Here is a 21,429-nt window from a genome sequence, read left to right on the forward strand (position 1 = left end):
AAAACTTCAAAAAATTTTCCCAGTCTTGAATTCTCTCACACCATTGTTATCAAGTCTCTTGACCGAAAACGTTGTTCCTTATTTTCTCTCTTCTCTTTAATACTGCTCACAGCAAACTTGGATCGTAGTTCAATTGCAGGAGATAGTTTCCCCATAAGTAAAACGTCAAGACGGAGGATGGGCCATTCCATCAACACTTCGGCTCAAAAGTCTATAAAATCCATATTATCCTGTCTCTGAATGATCCTTTGATAAGATATAAATACTGCTTACCTTTCTTCTCGAAGATGATGCTTGCTGCACCCACGACCCAAGTCATGCGTTCAATTGCTGACGGAGAAAAGAAGGAGCTTTTGTAATCAATAATGGTAAAAGTTAACACAAATCGGAACAAGAAACTAGCTTTTTCGCTGCAGTGGTTTTTATTTTATGATTAAACGGATACCCTGTCAAAGGAAAGTTTTGAGGTTTTAACGGTCATTTTGAAACACGCTTGCTCTGATCATCTTTCCTCATTGATCCATTATCAAGGGACAGTGATAGGGTCGTTGTTTTGAACAGGGAGATGACAATTGACAAGAAATGCTCGATGTCTTGATATGCCTGTCCTTGTCTCCAAGCGGCCTTTTACTGGAGCATGATTAACACCAATGCAAACACAGCAACTTTTTATCTCATAATTTGTGGATGATGGTGACTAATCGAATGGGGGGAGTGGTGTTTCTTCAAGGATCCTATAGCACTTCAGCGTTTATGAATGGACAGCTGTGATGAATCGCAGAGCCAATGGTGGAAATCTTCCTTGTTATTTGCAATTAATTACCTATTGGGTGGCAATGATGAGGGCCTGCATCTAACACAACTACTGAATGAATGCACACGAAATGATAGAGATGGGCATTTCCAATTAAACATGCAGCTGGCAGATTAGAAAGTCTCTATAACTGTCCCATTTTTTGGCACGGAATAGAAGATTAGAAGTGGCCGAGAATTTACTTTGATAAGTCATGGAAACCGTATGAAGAAATTTTTGTTACCTGAACGCACTATACCACCAGGTGTAGTGCAGAGGCCCTTCAAAAAAAAAAAAAAGGTATAGTGCAGAGAACGGCCCTACAGTGCGGAGAAACTGATTCTGATGTCAGGTTAGTGCCTTAGATCAATCAGCAGACGCAAGAAAGGTCAATTTGGAAAAATGATCTAGGCTTTTAACCCCACCCTGGTGTTTGTAACCTAATAATGGCATAGACGCTGACATATCTATATCTTGATCGGCCAGCTCCATGTAGACCAAACTTGACCGTATAAGCGAAAGAGATAGCATATAAATCAAGCAATAAGGAAAACCAAAAAATATTTGGTTTAAATGTAAAAAGAAGGACACTGAAAGTGATAATGGTGTCATTTACCCGAGACCACTAGAGTAAAGGGTGGGTATAGCATTAAGGAGTTGTGTGCAGAGCGCACATGTACGATGTATGCTGGAAAATGGAAACTTGTATTGATCTTTGCTTCTTTTGTTTCTACTTCTCATTAGCTTTTAGCCCACCAAAAACAAAAAATGGAGGATAAATCAACAGCAGAATAAAAATTACAAGCTGTGAAATCTGAATGTATCTAGATTTGCCAAAGATAGGTAATGATTCATATCAAGAACTGCATGACAGTGAACAAACGATACATGTTTATATTAATCAAATTATTAGGCAATGATCACATGAAATCCAGAAGGAACATGTCCTACCATAACTGCAAAGCAAAGAGACACCTTAACATGTAGTCTGATATTGTATTTAGAGGACCCTACCCCTAATAATGCAAATATCATCTAATTATAGTAGTAATCTGGTTGGTCATAAGACAACATTATCCTTTAAACATTCGTTTTTCCATTGTTAAAAACTAATAATGATCATAATGTTGAGACAATTTTCTATATAAACATATGATTTGCGAACCCAAGTTGTGATCTTTCAATCACACAATGCAATTAACCCCACATCAACATAACAGATGTGCTATATATAGTGTTTAACATAAAATGGGACAATAAGATTTTGGGGCGGGAGACTCTAGACTATTTTCAACAGCCACAATGCTAGGATGAGAAATCTTACCCTATTTTCAATCATAGTGGCTGATCTTTTCCACATTGCGAAGTAACCATGCTTGTGTGGGGATATAAACTTTTGGGGTTTTCTTTGTTTTTTTGGTTCATTTCACAAACGTCTGAAGGAAACTTGAGCTTTTTAGCTAAAGGGTAACACCTTCGCTTTCGCAACATTGAACTTTATGACTGTCCAACCAATTCCCATGGGCCCTGTCGTTCCCCTCCTTCTTGGGGCTGCGAAGGCAATGATGAACACGTAGGCTAGCTGACCACTAAATGCTTAAGATTGTAGGGTAGAGACATGAGACGAAGAATATGCACAGTTTTTTTTTTGGATAATAAAAGATGGAATGGTTAGCTTGTTCATATATGATTGTGTTTATTATTGTTTAGGCAAAAAAGGGGAAGGGCCGGACACGTATCTACCAATAATGATGTCCTGTGCGCCCTGTGATCCAAATCCAAGGGTGAACGAATCTCCACCACTACCTGATCTCTTCAGCCCCATTTTAGTCTGCTGCTTCTCTCTTCTCTGCAAATAGCTAGGCTGTGAGGTTTTACCGGGGAGGATGGTGACTTGACTTGTAAAGCGACGTATGATGCAATAATGAAAACAAATAAGAAGAACATTTATGAGTCCCTTGTATCCAGAAATCTTTTATATTTCATGAAATTGTGGAGAACTCTTTGTTTTTTCACCAATAAACTTGAACATGGCACATGACAGTTTTATTGTTCGAAATTAATGATTCACATAATGTCAAAAGAGGAAGATGGCAGGTCCTTCCAAATCCATATATATATACATACACGAAATAATTTCCAAAGGTTCTTTTTCTTCTCTTATCCAATTGAATTTTACCAGAAATTAGCTTAGTTCTATCACTTAATAAGCCTGCTGGCATCTGATAACCTCATTGCAAAATGCAGGAGCACTTTGATGCCTAAATTCAAAGTTGGGCCAACTGGATTGATTGCGTTTTGTCTCTTCTTTTCACTCTTTTAGTTAAAAGTTTCCTCACTTCTCTTCTAACAGGTTGACTAAAGAGAGGCTTTATGAGGAAAAAAGGACTGATTGGTTCAGCCCTACATCTTGCTACAGCTATTCTACACAAAATTTTCGTAAAAATTTGGAGAAGTCGGTGACTCATTGTCGTTAAGGGTTGATGTAATAACTAGACAAGTTTTGGATCAGTACAACTTTGAAAGGCCAAATGCTGAGGCCTCAATGATTCATTGAAAACCAGTCAATTAATTTTACCGGTTTACTCTTTCTTTCGTTTTTTTGTTTTCTCCCCAGCATGGGTTTTCTGAAGTTTGAACATTCCTTTTGAAAAAGATTCAATGGCATCTGGACTCCACTGTTTGTGGTTCATTATAAGAATTCATATGCAGTGTAAAGTGATTGCCACTGTAGGTATCCTAGATTCATTGTTCAATAAAGAGAGATTTTTCACTGTAAATTAAAGAAAAAAATCTACGTATCAGTTGTAGGCAGTGATCTGCACAGCATCTGATACGCGAAGAAGCGAAAACTAGCACCTTGTACCTTGTCAAGTATGCAACACTTGTTTTGCAAAACAAGATAGGTTACTAAATAAATGAAGATAATCCAACAGTACCCATGTTCCCCATTAATTTGACGTGGGATCCGGGGTATTCATCACCAATTAAATGTTCAACCATTCCAAATTATTTCTCTGGAAACCCAAATCCCAGCATTAAAGCATCCATCCAAAAGTTTTATTTATTACGTAAGAAAATGGTTCAAACATCTAATCCAAGTAGTGCCAAGACCATCACCAAATTTTCACCCAATGCTAATACTTATCATCTTAACCCTTCATCTCACAGTTCAATCAAGAGATCAATAGTTATACACCTGTGCTAATTCTACCAGAACTATAAGCATGCGTACCCCATTACTTATTATCTTGAACAACTTTTCTATATTAGTTCTTAAAATCATTGTGCTAATCAATCATTTCTTGTTCATGATCAAATTTTCTAAGAGAAACTCTCTCTGTTTTTCTGGGTCTAATTGGTAGGTTACGGTTAGGGATATGCTAGCTCTGCTCTTTCTTTTGTAACTTTCCAAATCAAAACTCCAGAAGCTCTACCAGTTAAACTAGCTGGCAGTTTATTCTCACAAGAAACTCTTACACCAGTGAAATTAAAGTGAAAACGAACCTCTGAATCTGATTCAGATGTATCTTTTTTTTTTTCTAATTTTCTGAAATGATCAAATCTATGGCCACGGTTATATAAACGTGGTTTTGGTTATAATTTTTGCCAAAGAACATCAGCGTCACAAGAGTTCACACCAATAAAGAAGCCTACCTAACCTTTTCATTGAAATCGAAATCAGTTCATGCTCAAACTTTGATTGGAACGACTGATCATACAAATTGACCTCCATAATTCATCTGGATTTTCTTAAAAGTTGCATAGCAGCCACAAAAAAGATGATGAAAGCTGGATTACTGTCTTTGTTTGGGAAACATTCACGGCTCTAACAAGCACAGCCAGGCAGATTTATAAGACTGCGAATTAAACAACATCAGTTCGTTGAAATAATTAACTGAAACAAAATGATCATCCTTGTAGCAAAGAAGATGCGATGGGATTATAGCTTGAAAATGATGAATTTGGTAGAGTGGAGGACAAAGAAAGTATAAGAGAGCAGAAATGATTGTTTATAGAAAGTTAAAAACCAAACTGATTAACTTTCGGTCTTGTAGTCCCCATTGGTTAAACACACAGCATGATTGTGATGATTTTGGTTAATTAAGCTCCCCGCCATTCATGTTATTTTCTTACTTATCTACAGATCATGAAAGCTCCAATTTTTAACTTGGTTTTGATGAGATTGAGTTGACATAAAAAGGGTAGATTTGTGCATCCTCAGTGCCTGTAAGTACAACTTCTTTCCATCAAAATAGTATTATAGTAATACACCGTATCGATATCAATATCATATACTAGAAAAAGCTTATTATAAAGGATAATCATCCTCTAGTAATAGAATCTTGACTAACTGAATAGACAGAAACCAAAGAAAATGGAAAAGACAATGACAAGAGAACAGAGCAAACAGTCGTGGCTGGCCGAGAATGGGCATAAGAAGACATTCTAGCTAGAATATTGCTACGACGCGTCAACAATGACCTTCGACATACGCTCAAAAGCTTTGGGAGTGTTACGTTTGTCCTTTGCTGTTTTCAAGCAGATGGGCATGCTCGCATGCTTAATGACCATTCTGATGTAAACTCATGGAAGCTGCTTATCAACTGCTCATGGCTTATTGGTGCCGACTGGTGGGGCTAGTCATCATCTTTAAGCATGGATTATCTTTCATCTTAGTATAAGTAAAAAATTTATTATTAGATTATAAAAAGGCAAATTCTAGATTTTCACGTGAAATAGTTGAGGTAAGGCATTGGAATCATATATTGATACTAAAATATTACAACACAAGTAAATAATGATGTTAGAGAAGACACAGACCATTGATTGGTTGACAATCAATTGTGGATGAGAGTAGACTAACCAATTGACTAATAAAGAACACAGTCTTAATCAGTGCAAGTGCATGCATAGCTTGCCACTCAAAACTTAAACAGATTTATCTAAATCCTGAAAGGAAATAGAGAAAAATTAACTAAGATGAGTTTAATTGCGACCATTTAGTTTCAAAAGCAGTGGATAGAACGACAATGATGATGATGATGATGACCAGCTTGGTGTCATTAAACCCTTTTTTTTGGCTCAAATAAAGACCCAGCGGCACCTCAATAATTAATTAACAGAAAAAGGAAAACCATTCCAAGTATTAATGAAAGTGATTGTTGCAAAATAGCTAAGCGGCATTGTTACAAATCATATGACAAATCATGTGATCGGGTTTGGGAAATAAGGTGCTGTGTCTCCTACCACCATGGAAGTGGGCACATGCTTAATTAATTTGCCCATTTGGATAGCTTTCGGTTTTGTGCCTTGTGCTGTGGACCTCAAACTTTTGCTCTTTTTTCATGTTCTTTTCTGTCTGGTCAAATTGCTATTCTTCATTGTTTTTCCTTCTTACTAGATGCTCCACACAGCCTAATTTGATGTTCCTCCTTCCTCTCTTCTTTTTTCTCCATCAGCTACGAACTTGGTGCAATCAGTTCTAAACCAAAGTAATTCACTGGGAATTTCGTGACTGTAGTAAATGAAGAAAGAAAGTCAAAAGGAAAGGAAATTATGGTCTACAAAGTCAATGCAATTGTTCTTGAATAGTAATCTCTTTATCGAACCTTGATGATTAAAGTTTCAGTGGCATGACCCAAATCATTGTAGCATGTGTTGATGGGTCGATGCACTCCTCAAAAGATAGTCTTAATCCAAATACCCAATAGCTTGCTATTGCTAATAAGTGCAGTCTCGGTCAGATAATTAGATTTAATTTTATTTTCTGACATAAAGAAACTTATCTAAACTGTACATTTCTTTAACATACGAGAATTACTACAGCTAGAATCGCAGATTATCAAAAGCCAAAGCCTATAATTAAGTTGATAGTTCAAGAATTGCACAGGCGATGAAATTCAGTGAAACCATATTTAACAAATATTGCAAAATTCTGCTCGGAAATCAAAACCGACGTTAAATCCAAGGAATTAGCTTGCTTTTCACTGTCTGCGGACTGTGTGGCAGAACTGGAATTGAAGTGGGTCATTTATTCATTTATTATTTTCTACAAAGTGGACAAACAAAAAAGAAGTTAAGACAAAATTGTGAGTCATTCCAAGTTAGAAATAAAGGAAAAGCGTGGTTGCTATTTTCCTACATCGCCCAAATGTTTTAACTGGCTCATGGTCATGGATGTGTACACTAGTCCTTGTTTGGAAACAAGAAGTCAAACCTCTCTCTTCTTCTGCCTTCGTCCTCCATGGGAAGCAAACGCAGTGCAAGAGTTTGTGAAGGGGAACAACCATGTGTGCTGGGGACCCCAAAGACCAAAAGATGAAGTGCCAAAGTGACAAAAATGACTAAGTGATCTTCTTTAATTAAAGTTTAGAATTCCTGGTCCAAATAGAAAAGGTATCCAAAGCCACTTATTTTTATGCTATAAACTATACAGTTTGGTCATTTTAAGAGTTAAAATGATTTGATTAAAGAAAGAGAGAGTCAAGGAATCTTCCTCATTTTCCGTGTCCTTTCACTAATGACTAATCAGAGTGAAGAACATTGAATCGAGCCCTTTCCCCATCCGCTAACTAGACATAAAACCTCAACCAGTAAATATAAACCTAGTAGTTTCTTTCTTTTTTAAGTAATTGAACTTCATTCAACTAATAAAACCAGGCATGCTTTGGATTATATAATGTCCATCAGTAAGCTGTGAATTCCTTTCATTTCAATTTGAGAAAAATATGGGCAAACTTCAACAAAAGAGTTGCAGAAGGTTTCCGTACAGTACTGTGTGCTTAATCAGCCCATTGAAACTGTGAGCCATACGAACTAATCTCCAATGCTTTATCACTTTATAAGCTGTTTATACATACAGTAAGAACACGTGAAAAAAGGTCCACACATATTTACCCAAAATGCAAAATACTAAATATTTTTGCTACACTAACACGTCGCTGACACGACATCAACTTAATTTCGGACAATATTTTCACTGTTTGATTACAAATAAGTAAATCCCATGCCGTGGAATTGCAGAAAGGGAGGGGGACATGAGTGTAAAAGTGCATAACAAAAGTGAATGCGAGAAACGGGGAGCGACAGCAGTCCTCTCACGTTATTCACTCCACAGTTCACAAGGTCGGAAAGTCAGAGTAGGCACTCACACGACATCACATTCAATAGCCGATTGCCAATTTGCAAAACCGCAGCGCTTGGATTCAAACATATCAAAGATTTAACACCACCAAATAAATGTACTACTCCTATTAACGTGGTCGCCTTCCTTATTTAATGTTGTTGGGTGATTTATCCACTGAACAACTGTCGGTGGATTTTGGCTTCTCCATGGGGTCCTTCTCCTTCAGTATCTTCCGCTCAATTTATTTTCTTATTACATATATTTTCTTGCCAATAAATGTTTTAAAATACCTTTTAAGATTATATTTTAATATTTCTTATTAAATGAATTTCCAATTTAATGGAAGAAAATGTTATTTAATATGATAATCTGAATGAATCTTTTCAGATACATCCGTTAGTAAAATTTTGTTTTAATTGAAGAATTTAACTTTATTTAGCTTTTTATTAAAAAAATTCAAATTAGAAGGAAAAAAGTACTGATTATATTGCAAATTAAAAAACAAGGAAAAAGCTATAGCTTGTAAAATTCAACGATTAATTAATGTTGGGGACAAAAGAGAAAAAAAAAAAGAAAACATCTAATATATTGTTTAAAGTTTCCCCCTCTTTACTCTAGGGGGCTTTTTCTCTCCTTTTTGGATAATTTTAATCAAATTTTGGTACGTCATTCACACGTCTTTACTTTTCATCTGGTTTTTTTCCTTCCCCTTCTAATGGTTTTTAAAGGTGATGGAAAAAGAAAACGCACACAAAGCTTGATGAGAGCTGGTGGAGGAATTTCTCATACTGTGTACCTAAACAGCACATTTTGTTACTAAGTATATGTCTTCAGTCTTCTTGTTCTGTATCATTAGCCTTCCACTGTTTTGTTAGGTAAGTCTTATCCAGTCCATATATATAGTTTATTTATATATACAATTTTCCCCAATCCGATGGGCTTGAGAGCTGGAAACTTCGTTTCCAGAACTACTCTGTTTCGTTAATCATGTCAAAGATTTCCCTTTGGGGTTCCTAAATGATGGTCCGTGACTTCTTCTCTCCAAAACTTTGCCTCTTTACCAGAAATAAAGTAGAGTTTTTAAGTAAAATTTAGACAAATACTCTTACTTTGTGTGTCGTTTTCGTCCCTTTACAAGTCCCACTTTAATTTTTGCCGTGGATCTCCACTAACCAAATGTGTTGAAGTAAAGCCTCTGATACAATTGGATGATGTGGAAAGGACCCAAAAGCATTTCAACCAATGCTTGCTTATGGATGCATAGAAGGTTGGAGAAAGGCATAATCTAAAAGAATAGAACAATTAATAATTACTAGTAATTTATTAATCTATCTAATCCATTTTTTTTTATATTTTTAAAGGATAATTTATAGTATACGTTATAGCTTACCCTATAGTTTTCATGCAAACATGACTCAACATGGGATTCTGTTAGAAAAGTCGGATTGGGGTACAATGGTATAAATTCTTCTTGCTAGATGATTATGGCATGATCATCTTCATGAAAATCACTAAATTATGGTCTGCTTGATTACTTCCTTCAAAAGAGGGCATAAAGCAAACAGCATAAGCATCCACTTTTTTTTTTTTTTATTGAGTTGACATGCTACAGTTTAACAGACCATGGCAGAGTGTTCTTCATTGATATACCTTGTAGGCTAAGCAACACATGAACCTGTCTCTCTGCCTCCTTTCTTCAATTAACTTCTTCTACCCTTTGTTCAATTGTACCAAGAATAATTTTGAAAGAAATTAAAATTGATCTGAATTCAGCCAATAAAAATAATTAAACAAAAAAAAATGATTGTTAAATTTCAATAGAAGGAAGAAGAATCGAAATCAAATTCTCGGACTTAAAGGTATCTATGGCTGGCTTGAACGTGAAGAGATTCGGTTCTCGCTTTTCTCTCCTTTTTCCATCAATAAAGTCAATTATTTCCTTTGATTTCCTATTAATTTTGTTGCTATATGGGGACTCTAACAATTCAAATAAAAATACAAAAAATCTTTCTTAAATGTGCCAACCCTGTACGGCACACAAAGGTCGTCATTTCTGCTTTGAAACCCTAAACCTAAATTTATGTCTATAAATACACGTACTACCTTAGCAGTTAGCAGCTCAGCCCCCAGGGAAATTATCAAACACAAAAATTTTAGCTGATCGACTGAAGAAGGTACGTATACCCTTTTTTTTGTCTTTTTAGTACAAAATATACTTTATGTTCCTTAATTCCCTTTTGCTTTTCCTCAAAGTACACTGCCACAATGTGCCATAAAACAGGTCACAGAGGAGTTTATGTTGTCTAAAGCTAATACATCATCAAAGGCTACAAACTCAAATTGGCATATACTGTTCTAGAATTCATTTCTTTTTGTTGTTTGTCTTTGAAGTAATTCGGTGCCCCCTACTGATTTCTCAATGCTAGATTTATGTGGTTAATTTATTCTGTATGTATGCTGATGGCTGTGCTAGCTTTAGTCCCACTTAATTGTATTAATTTGGTACATAGCCTAACTCACAGCATTAAACTTAAATGTACTACACCTAGTTCTAATATTTATATTTGTATCCTGTGTGGAATAAGATTGACATCAGATCTTGGTCATTAGAAGAAAGCAATACACTTGATTAAGAGACAAAAGCACATATATGCCTAAAAAAACCCAATAAGCTAATTAAGAACAAGATTAAATCCTAACTACTGGCATAAGCATGCCAGAAAAGAGCTTAAGATTCTGAGATTTCTGTTAAGCTCAATCATGTTCACAACTAACTGACAATATATGAATCACAATCCATTTATATAAAGGAAAAAACCCTACAAATCCACTCATTAATTAAACTTGTTAACTAAGTCTTCATACTTAACTGCTTAAAAGCAAACAAAAAGTTCTCTCAACTTTCTTTCATAAATCATATCTCCATCGATTCCTTAACTCATCAGATAATTAATTTTTATTTTATCATCATCCACTTTTCAAAATCTAAAGAGAAAAGTTACAACAAAGTTACAACTTACAAATTTATTTTTCCTTTTTTCAAAAAATTTTTCTAGTCCATCCCTGTGGGCAAAGAGCTGAGAAAGTAGTAAGTAGAGGACAGCTCATGCTTTCGACATAGACTTCACACCAACCTTCTCTGTTACTCTCTCACATCCCCCAGTCCATCTATTTCTTTTTTATATAACCCCACCCTCTTACTCTTTATTTATGTGCATTCACATACTCCCTTAGCTCTTCATGTGGTAGTAGTAATATTTATATCCTTTCACCACCACTCATCCCTCTCCTTTCTCTTCCTTCTCTCTACACTTCAAAGCCATTGACTGATTTTGCAGCTGCTTCAGCACAGAAAGAGCAATGGGATACGATAGGCTCCGACCATCCGAACCTGGAGGCTCTGGACTTCCTCAGCTACAACAACTACCTCATGAAGAACCCAGAGCTAAAAACCACAAGAAAAAGCTTCTTATAGTTTCAGTTGTTGCCCTGGCTATGATCATTATCTCGGCTGTTTGTGCTGGGCTTGTAATTGGGCTCCGTAAAGGAGGCGCCGACCCAGTTGGCACCCAAATCCGCCGGAAGCCCACCCAAGCGATGTCCAGGACCTGTAGCAAAACTCGGTTCCCCAACCTCTGCGTCAACTCACTCCTGGACTTCCCTGGCTCACTCACTGCCAATGAGGAAGACCTCGTCCACATTTCCTTCAATATGACGCTGCAGCACTTTAGCAAGGCTCTTTATACGACCACGTCCATCTCCTACGTTCAGATGGATCCACGTGTACGGTCGGCATACGACGACTGCCTCGAGCTTCTTGAAGATTCCATCGACGCCCTCTCCCGTTCCCTCTTCTCCGTCGTTCCTTCTCAGGACGGCAATGCTAATAATAATAATGTTAAGGCCGGGACAAATCAGGACGTGATGACGTGGCTTAGCGCAGCGTTGACAAACCAGGACACGTGTTCGGAGGGATTCGAGGGAGTGAGCGGGGCGGTGAAGGATCAAGTGGCAGAGAAAATGAAGGACTTGTCCGAACTCGTGAGCAACTGCTTGTCGATTTTTGCTGCGAGTGGCGGAGACGATTTCGCAGGAGTGCCGATACAGAACAGGAGATTGTTGGCTACGGATGACGACATATCGGGAGAAATTATCGATGACGAGAATTTCCCGAAATGGCTGGGGAGGAAAGAGAGGGAGCTGCTGGACACTCCCGTGTCGACGATCCAGGCAGACATCATCGTTTCGAAAGACGGAAACGGCACCGTTAAGACGATTACCGAGGCGATTAAGAAGGCGCCGGAGTATAGTGCTCGGCGGATCATCATTTACGTGAGGGCAGGAAGGTAAAATTGCGGTGATAATAAAGATCCAATTTTTGCTAGCGACAGCTTTTTCCCCTTGGCCTTTTCTGAAATCACTTTTCCATATATATTTTCCCTCTCATTTTCGTTACCATCCTTTTATAACCTAAAATGACGAAAGTAGCCTTGGAGTATTGCATTCTTTGCAGTTCATTACCGAACCCTTTTTATTCCAATTAATGATTGCAAGTTTTGACCTTCGCAATATAATCATAATAAAAATATATTAGCATCAATCATGTGAATAAGATATTATTATTATTATTATTCACGTGAAATATTTTTATGGTTAGGGTGGGTGGGCATTTAGTGGAATACGCTTGGGAAAATTTTCTTTTTAGTTTTTCTTTAAACATTTTCTCGGAAAGTAAATTAAAAATTGACTTGGAAATTACAGCTGGGTGGAAATGGAAAAAGTTAATTTACTTTATTGCTACTTATTGACAGGTACGAAGAGAGTAATTTGAAGGTGGGGAGGAAGAAGATCAACTTGATGTTTATAGGTGACGGCAAGGGTAAAACAGTGATTACTGGAGGGAACAGTGTATTTGACAACATGACGACATTCCACACCGCTGCCTTCGGTGAGTTTGTTTTTCTTACGCGGAAGTAGGTGAATATATATATATTATTTTACTACAAATAAAAACTCCTTAGGAAACCCATTGGACCCAAACCATTCACCATGCATGAGGTAGAAGTTGCACGTGGGCTGTTATTCTAGACAGACAAAGTACTAATATTCCTGAAGCAACTTCATCTTATCTTTTATCTGCCTACTTCTCCGTCCATAACATGGAAACCACAATTACCCTTCAAAAATGCCCGAAAACAGAAGAGTTTTTTTTTTTTGAAGGAAATCGTTGGGAAATGATTGATTGGAATAATAACATTGCTTAAGCTATGTTTTTGTTGATTTGCCACTAAATTAGTATTGAGCCTGAAGCTCATTGGGAATAATCGGAATGATGTAATACCTCATATAGTCCAAAACTGGATATGTGGCTACAATCTAAAGCGGAAAGAGTGACATTATTCGCCGTGGGTCATAGCTTATCCCCTCTCACGAATCTGCATAGTATCATTGTCAAATAATCAGCACTTTTTAGTTTAATAATCCCATCCTGATCGAACTTTAATTAATACTAATGGGATATCATGTTTGCATCATTTTTTGAGGAAGCCGTATTCATTGGTAGTTTAATGTTTTCTTTTTTCAGCGGCAACTGGAGCTGGTTTTATTGCAAGAGACATGACATTTGAGAACTGGGCTGGACCAGCCAAGCACCAGGCGGTGGCACTTCGCATTGGGGCAGACCATGCCGTGGTGTACAGGTGCAACGTCATTGGATACCAAGACACCTTATACACTCACTCCAATCGCCAGTTTTACCGTGAATGTGACATATACGGGACGGTGGATTTCATCTTCGGTAACGCCGCTGTGGTACTCCAAAACTGTAGCATTTACGCCCGGAAGCCCATGCCCCTCCAGAAGAACACCATCACAGCCCAAAACCGAAAGGACCCCAACCAAAACACAGGTATTTCCATCCATGCGTGTCGGATCCTACCCACGTCCGACCTCGTGGCGGCCAAAGGAAGCTTCCAAACGTATCTAGGACGTCCGTGGAAGTTGTACTCCAGGACTGTGTTCATGTTATCGTACATGAGTGACCACATTCACCCTAGGGGATGGCTGGAGTGGAATGCTACGTTTGCCTTGGATACACTATATTATGGTGAATACATGAATTCTGGGCCGGGTGCGGCAGTTGGGCAACGGGTCAGATGGCCCGGGTATAGGGTCATCACTTCAGAGATTGAAGCAGGCAAATTCACCGTGGGACAGTTTATTTATGGATCGTCATGGTTACCATCAACTGGGGTTGCTTTCCTGGCTGGCCTACAAGTTTAAAATTTTAAAATATTTCTTACCCCTTTTTCTTTTTTAGTTTTTAATTGTATGAAATATAATTTTTATCTTTCTAATTTTTTTCCATGATATGGTAATAAGGGTCGCCTGTTCTCGTTGATTTAACTCCAAACATGTTATAGAAGCCTAGAGTCTTAAGAATTACTACTACTGCTGCTAATATATTACTTTTTTTTTTTAATTTGTAATTATAAATTCCATACGTAATCAAAATGGTGTTGTAATAAGGAAATGATGTTAATATTTTTCTTCGTTTGAACTGTTTTGTCGCCTCGGTGGGCTGTTGTCGCTGCAACTTTATTGTGTACGCGTGGCTCAGGTTTATTTTAAAATTATTGGTGTCGGTGAGTGACAGACTTGCAAGAAATAAATGCGGAGCCACTGCACTGTTGATTTTTGGCCATTAAATCAAGCCCATGGGCGTTGAGCTAGACCCGCAGTTCGTGGACCCGGAATTTAAAACGATATTGCCCCATTGCACCTGGGTCCATCCTAGACACGTGGATGAAACTAGCTGATGGCCTACTGCACCTGGGTCCCATTCTAGACATGTGGCTGGAAACTACCCGAATGCCTGCAACCAGGTGTCAATAAATGAGTTCTAAATCCACTTTAACCTGTAGATCGGCAGAGGAAATGCCAATAAACTTTTTCCACCCTGTTTTTGATGAATGCCAGCCTCAATGGGGTAAGTGTCCATCTTTTTAACCAAAAATGCTTTGCAACACGGCATGCAGCGACTTTAGAGGATTAACGTTTCACAGAGAATTTTGTTCTTTTGTTGAGGGGACAAATAAAAAAGCAAGTTTGGCTGTCCTACAAGACGGGAGTTAGGCAGCAAAAGTGCAGCTAAAAAGCGATGGGTGCGAAGCCAGCTGTGGTCAGGGGAGGAGCCTCCTTATGGGATGGGGGGCGTGACCCTCTCAAAATTTAAAATTTTTTTTACATATTAAATAATTTTTTATTTTTAAATAAATTTCTCAAATAAATTTTATTAATAAATAATATAAAAATAAAAGAATNTTATTTTTAATTTATATTATTTTTATTTATTTATTTATTTTATTTAATTTATTTATGTATTTTAAATCTGTATAAATTTTTTTTAATAAATTTATACGAACCATCAATTATGTTCTTTTTTTCATTTTTTATTATGTCATATGTAGATTCTATCTTTTATTTGTCATATTATTCTTTTTTTTATTATTTAGATTTAATTTTTAAAAATAAATAAATTATTATGTAATTTTCAAATATAAATTACAATATTACACTATTATTTAGAATTTCATCAATATATTATTTTTTATTCAAAATAACCAATGTATCTTAGCATGTATATTACAAATTTTAAGTAATAAGGATATACATATAAATTGATAGAATGATATAATTATATTTTTTCAATACAAATTTATTTATTATATTTATTTTTAATATCTATCAAAATAATTTTTCATTTAATAATTAATTTTTTTCTTTAAACTGTTTGATAAAATTAGAGTCATTATGGTTAGCATATTACAAGTTAAGTCTAACAAATAAATTCTAAACTAGTTTGGTAAGCTTATCAAATTTACAAAAAAATAAAAGTGAAATTATTAATCTAAATCCATTAAGTTTTAATATAAATTTAAATCTATTATAATATATTATATCTTAACAGTTCAATCTAATAACTTATCATCGTATATTACATCTCAATAGATTAATCTAATAACCCAACATGTTAATTAACAATTTAAAAGGTAAATAAAAAATAAGAGGAGAGTTAAGACACATGAAGTAAAGAGACAACTCATTTAAGTTTGAAAAATTGTTTTTTCTTCCATTCTTGTAACTAAAGAGTGAGAGATATTCATTTTATTATTCGATTCAGTCATATATATAAATAACATCATTATTACTATTAATGTGTATTTTTTTATATGTTTAATATCTTTTGAATTTTATTTAATTTTTTAAATAAATGATAATTAAATTATATATAAAATTCTCTTTAATTATTTAATATCTCGTTCTGTTTGACTCTCCCTTCAAAATGTTCTAACTTCGCCCTGGCTGTGGTGGAATAATTTTGGTTCTAGATGGTGACCTTGGCGCAACCAGGCCTCATCTTGTTTCACATGACCGATCTCTCAGTTATCGTATCATCCAAAAGCTTGCTGCAATGGGTCAAAATCGTAATACCAGCTTTCAACTATAACAGTGTCTAATCCAGTTGTAGTTGTTACTTCGCTTCTCAGACAGTCTCTAGCAAGGTCAGAGAAGCAGTCTCAAAGTCTTCCAGAAGAGCCTTAGAAGATGGGTGAATCTGGAGATAGACCCTAGATAGGCGGGAGACCATCATCTGAACCCTCCAGGATAATGGACTACCACTGGAAGCCTGGAATTGCTCATACGAAATAATAATAACAATGAACACCATTTCAAAGTATTGTGCTAACCAGATATGGAATCCTGCTGAAACTCTGTGTAGAAAGCTCCCATTCTATTTTGTGCGCAAAAATTTAGTAGTGCCGGTCAAGGGGAAGCCAACTCAAAATATTTGAACTATTGGGGCGGGGGCTAAATAAAGAGAATAAATGAAAAGAAAAAAAAAAAGAAGAATACGAGAGTGTGTTTACTGTTTACTATTATTCACATAGCTATAACCAAACAACTAAAATCTCCAGAACACACTCTCTTCTTGGATAGATTGCCTTAAGGCATTTCCAGGTAATAGACTATGGTTCAAAGATGGGCTGCAAAGGGAAGTTACATGTATGAACAAAATGAAACAGATGATGGAGACACAAGTTCCAGCAACAACCCAATATTACACAGAACTTATGCAGACCATTTAACAAAAATATGGAGTACCATCATCCTTCAGCAATAACTCTGCAATGTGGCGAATGCAGATGTGCAAAGCTACCTAACCAGTCGCCTCAGGGCTTATGAGGTCAGTTCATCAAGACGCCGATCCATGATTGATGCCACAGCTTCAAAAAATGCATCATCACTCATTCCAGGGAGCACAGCTTCCTCAGCTTCTCTAACAATCTGCTCAATTACTGACTCCTCTTTCACTGTTTCCCTGCACATGATTCTTCCAATAGAATAGGGTGTGAGTCCTCTCTCTGCACCTTTCTTTAGAAGCATGGTGGAAATGCGAAGGGTGCGGGCACACTTAGGTGGCATGTCCCAACCATGAAACTTCAAAAGTTCAATATCTTTTTCAGCATCCAGTGACTTAATATAATTGATGACACCAGGAGTATAAGGTTCATGAGCTTGAGGCCAGTAAAGCCAATCAAATGTACAATCTTCAAACTGCAAAAATAAGCAGAGCAATCATAAGGTGATGAAAATGAATTCTAAAGAAGCTCTAATCTCTCGCAACAAGAGTTGATACAAACTAGGAACAGTTGACAAATCTCAAGAATTTCAAAGTGAAGAAGAAATTGACCAAAAATTGCTATTTTTTCAGACAAAATTTGGGTTGTAAAACAGCTTTTTCATTTGGAAAGCTAGGTTTCTTGCAACTTCAATCTAGAACCAAGAGTTCAAGTGATGACATGTTCAACAACATGAAAGCAAAGCATTTGCATAACTATAACCGTTTTATGTTTTATGGACATAAGATCACCAGACAGCTAAACTAGACACTCCTTTTGAGATTTATGACTATAACTGTGTATGCGGCAAACACAAGAATTAGAAGAAAGGCAACAAGCAATTTCTTTCTCAACATGAAGAGTCACAGACTTAATCGTTGCACTTTGTCTTCGAACGTTAAAATGTAAAATGCTTGCTGCAAAGCAATAAATTTGAAACATGGAGAATGAGGTGAGCAATCAATTGTCTGAAGGGAACAAAATTCTAACAAAATCCTGCCAACTAAAGAAATAAGCAAGTTAGACTCTTACATTCTCAGGCAAGCAGTAGCCATGATCAATAGGAACAAGAGAAACCCGACCTTCCTCACAATTTCTTGTAACCAGTATGTTTCCGGCATGCCTATCTGCATTTGCCAACCTTATGTCCAACACAGAGATCTTGTGCACCTCATCCACTGGGAAAGCACAAGGGCCCATATCTTCACAACTTCCAACATTGTTAACAAACATCTGCAGTGACCCAATCTTAATATTCTTGGGATCATACTCATAACCTTCTGGATAATTAAATCCTTTATGCAAACATTTAACCATCACAGTAGGAGGAACCCCAGCAAAGCCCTTCCCTCCACCATCAAATGAATGAGGTCCAGCCATTCGATGATCCAACAGGTAAGCTGCAACCTCCCTCAGTGCACCTTCTCCTACACGTGTGCCTTTCTTCAACCCTTCGCCATCTAGTGACAAGGGGAGGCCCTGTGGGTTATTTACAGCCATTGGCTCTTCATCGATAGGCTTGAAAACTGAGATATACTTCTGACCAGATGAATCTTGCATGAAGTAAGCTCCACCTGACCCCTCTGATGACCGAATAGGCTTATTGCCTCTCTCTAATCCATTAAAAGTTAAGTCAATTAGTTCCTTAATAACTAATGGCAGTTCAATCTTGGAATTAACAACCAGAGGCTCCAAAATGAAATCTCTCTGCATCAGCTTCCTCTCCATGACGTGATGTTCCTGAGAGAGTGTGACACCCTGATATTGTCCAATTGCATCTGGTTTCCCCTCATTCAAGTTCAGTTCCTCAATAGAAACTTCAATATCTTTTTCAAAGGGTACAGCCCTTAATTTAACAGACTTTCGAACCAGCAAGAGAATCACAGCATCATTATTTTTGCAGATATCAGTAATTAGTCTCTGATCTTCAAGCTCCTCACCGTTGCATACCAGCTCTTGATCCTTGAGATTAAGAAATCCTTTTCCCTTCTTAGCAATTTGCTGCTTCACATAACCCATATTTCTACCCCTCGCAATATGAAACTCAAACTCCTTACCACATACAGTCCTAACGGTGATTGCTTGGAGATCTGAAAGCCTTAACACCAGATGCATCACATTCCTATCAGCAACGCCATAGTCCCGGACAAGAGAATTATTCCGAGCCAGTTCTCTCCCTTGAAAAACTAGCTTCTGCTTCCTCATAAAAAGCCTTTTGAATTCTGAATCCTCAGCTTCACAGAAGCAATTGAATCTGACACCATTACACGCATGGGAATGACAGACCCACCAACAGAGAGAAAAATTAAGATCGAGTCACTCAAAGTCTGAACATATCGGTGCACAAAATTTCCAGGGAAACTCAGAGACTCTTCAATGACTTGGCTTAAAGCTACACTGGCAATTGACATTGTCTACCCTATAGAAAGTTATATGAAACTAGGCACTTCGAAAAACCAAATTCCATTAAAAATCCTCAAACAATGCAGCAGAGAAATTCAAAAAAACCTTTAGCCAGAAGTGGTCAGATCTCATAGTAAGGATCCAAAGAAGTCCTAGTTTATTCCAAGGATAGAAGAAGAGCTAAGGATCTATTTCACTCCCCGGTTTCTTTGGAATATAAAGACAGTCCAAGACCTTTACTGCAATTTCAAATTCAAACTCCCTACAATACACCAAATAAAGATGTAATCAGATATCACAAAAAGCATCAGTGAGCATTTGGTTACCGATAGAGCAAAACAAAAGTAAAACACTAGTAAACATCTAGAATTAGAGAATAAAACATTAATCTCAGTACCAAAGAAACCAAAGGAGATTCTTTTTCTACAAAATAAGAAAACATTGATTCCTTTAATTTCTTCACTCTATTATCTTGTCAAAACCAATAATGATAATAATACTTCTAAAAAATAATAAAATTAAGACTTTAAATTTCATACTCTGCTATTCTGATTTTTTTTTTAAAAAATTTATTCAGATTTTCTTTTTTCCAAACAAATAACAACTACTACATAAATAAAATAAAGTTAATAAAAGCATCACTTCCTGATAGAACTCAATCAGATACTAACATACAAAACGTAATTATACTTAAAAAAAAAAAAGGAAAGAGGAACCTTGGATATTCTATAATTCTCGCTCACACTTCTCAGTAACCAAAGAGAAAATGTCTACAACATTAAATCTCGTAAAAAAAAATAAGGATTTTTCAAATTTTCTATGCGATCTCCTTATAAATCAAACAATCTGAAACACTTCAAGCAAAAAATAAACTATTTTTAAACATAAAAAATTAAAAATTAAATAAATAAGGCATCATCATACCTTAAAAAAAGCTCAATAACGAAATGAAAAAAACAAAACAAAAAAATTAAGTAACCAAAGAGGACTGAATCAACGATGCGAAATAAAAAAAAAAATGATGATCGCATTCGTACCTGGAGAAGAGAAAATGGAAGACTAAAACAAATGCTGGTACAGAAATGGTGAATTAGAAATGAAAGAGAAATTAAAGAAAAGCCGCATCATTGATTGTTTCTTTGTTTCTTTCTTTTCAATTACCATTAGTTTCCCTTTCAAAAAGTTTTCTGAAAGTCATTTCTCCGACTTTTCTTTTTCTCAGAGTCTCAACCCCTAAGAGAGAGAGAGAGTGGGGTTTTAGAGTGACTGAATTAAATCCGCCAGTCTATTTATAGCGTCAGACAGAACGTATTTTCACGCTAGTTTCGGACGGGTTACTGACTAATTTACGGGCTTTTGTAATCACATATGGTAAAAGACTGAATTACCCTCAATCTGAGACACTGTGTTGGCTTGTGTTGCACTGTCCTATTTCTACTTCTTAATGACAGATGATTAAATGCTAAGTATTAAGAACATAAAAGGTGAAAATAATATGTATTAGATGAAAAACAGTCGGCAACTTTGGATTGTTTCATGTAAAAGTATTTTCTAATTGACGTTAAATATCATTACTATTAAGTAAATTAATTTTTGTTTCTTTTTTATAATTGTATTTGTACATGTCTCTAGAAAAATTTCAAATTTCGTACTAAGTGAGGAAGGGCGTTTCCGTAATTATGTTTCTTTATAGGATCTGGTGTGAAGGCTGCGATATGTAAACATTTGACTGGGACCGATAATTGCTCCCACGTCAAAACCAGAAGAGGGGGCAAAAGTTGCATCAAGTTTCCATATGCGAGCCAACAGCTCCCTGACATGTCATAAGTACATACCTCATCGTTCAAACAGCAGAGTTTGAGTTTCCCTTTTTTTTTTTAATTAAAAAGTTCAAAAAGATGTTGCCGCCAGTATGCGCATGA

The 21,429-nt window shown here is 36.4% G+C and overlaps 2 protein-coding genes across 2 annotated transcripts; one reads left to right on the forward strand and one right to left on the reverse strand.

Moving 5' to 3' along the window:
- LOC18605765 (probable pectinesterase/pectinesterase inhibitor 34) lies at positions 11,283 to 14,463 on the forward strand. Its single transcript, XM_007038976.2, has 3 exons — positions 11,283 to 12,268; positions 12,734 to 12,870; positions 13,507 to 14,463. Exons 1-3 carry the CDS (start codon positions 11,283 to 11,285, stop codon positions 14,202 to 14,204), a joined length of 1,821 nt encoding a protein of 606 aa, XP_007039038.2. The 3' UTR covers positions 14,205 to 14,463.
- LOC18605767 (phosphatidylinositol 4-kinase gamma 3) lies at positions 16,702 to 20,741 on the reverse strand. The gene is given in 4 exon segments (XM_007038979.2): positions 16,702 to 17,540; positions 18,137 to 19,312; positions 19,315 to 19,769; positions 20,545 to 20,741. Coding segments are annotated over 3 exon segments (1,755 nt in total). The 5' UTR covers positions 19,516 to 19,769; positions 20,545 to 20,741; the 3' UTR covers positions 16,702 to 17,162.

The sequence above is a fragment of the Theobroma cacao genome, chromosome 3 (assembly GCF_000208745.1).
Source record: "Theobroma cacao cultivar B97-61/B2 chromosome 3, Criollo_cocoa_genome_V2, whole genome shotgun sequence".
Classification (NCBI taxonomy): Eukaryota; Viridiplantae; Streptophyta; class Magnoliopsida; order Malvales; family Malvaceae; genus Theobroma; species Theobroma cacao.

Coding starts and splice junctions, on each gene's coding strand:
- LOC18605765 (XM_007038976.2), top strand. CDS start 11,283: ATGGGATACGATAGGCTCCGACCATCCGAACCTGGAGGCTCTGGACTT. Junction 12,269..12,733: donor ATTTACGTGAGGGCAGGAAG/GTAAAATTGCGG, acceptor ACTTATTGACAG/GTACGAAGAGAGTAATTTGA. Junction 12,871..13,506: donor ATTCCACACCGCTGCCTTCG/GTGAGTTTGTTT, acceptor TTCTTTTTTCAG/CGGCAACTGGAGCTGGTTTT.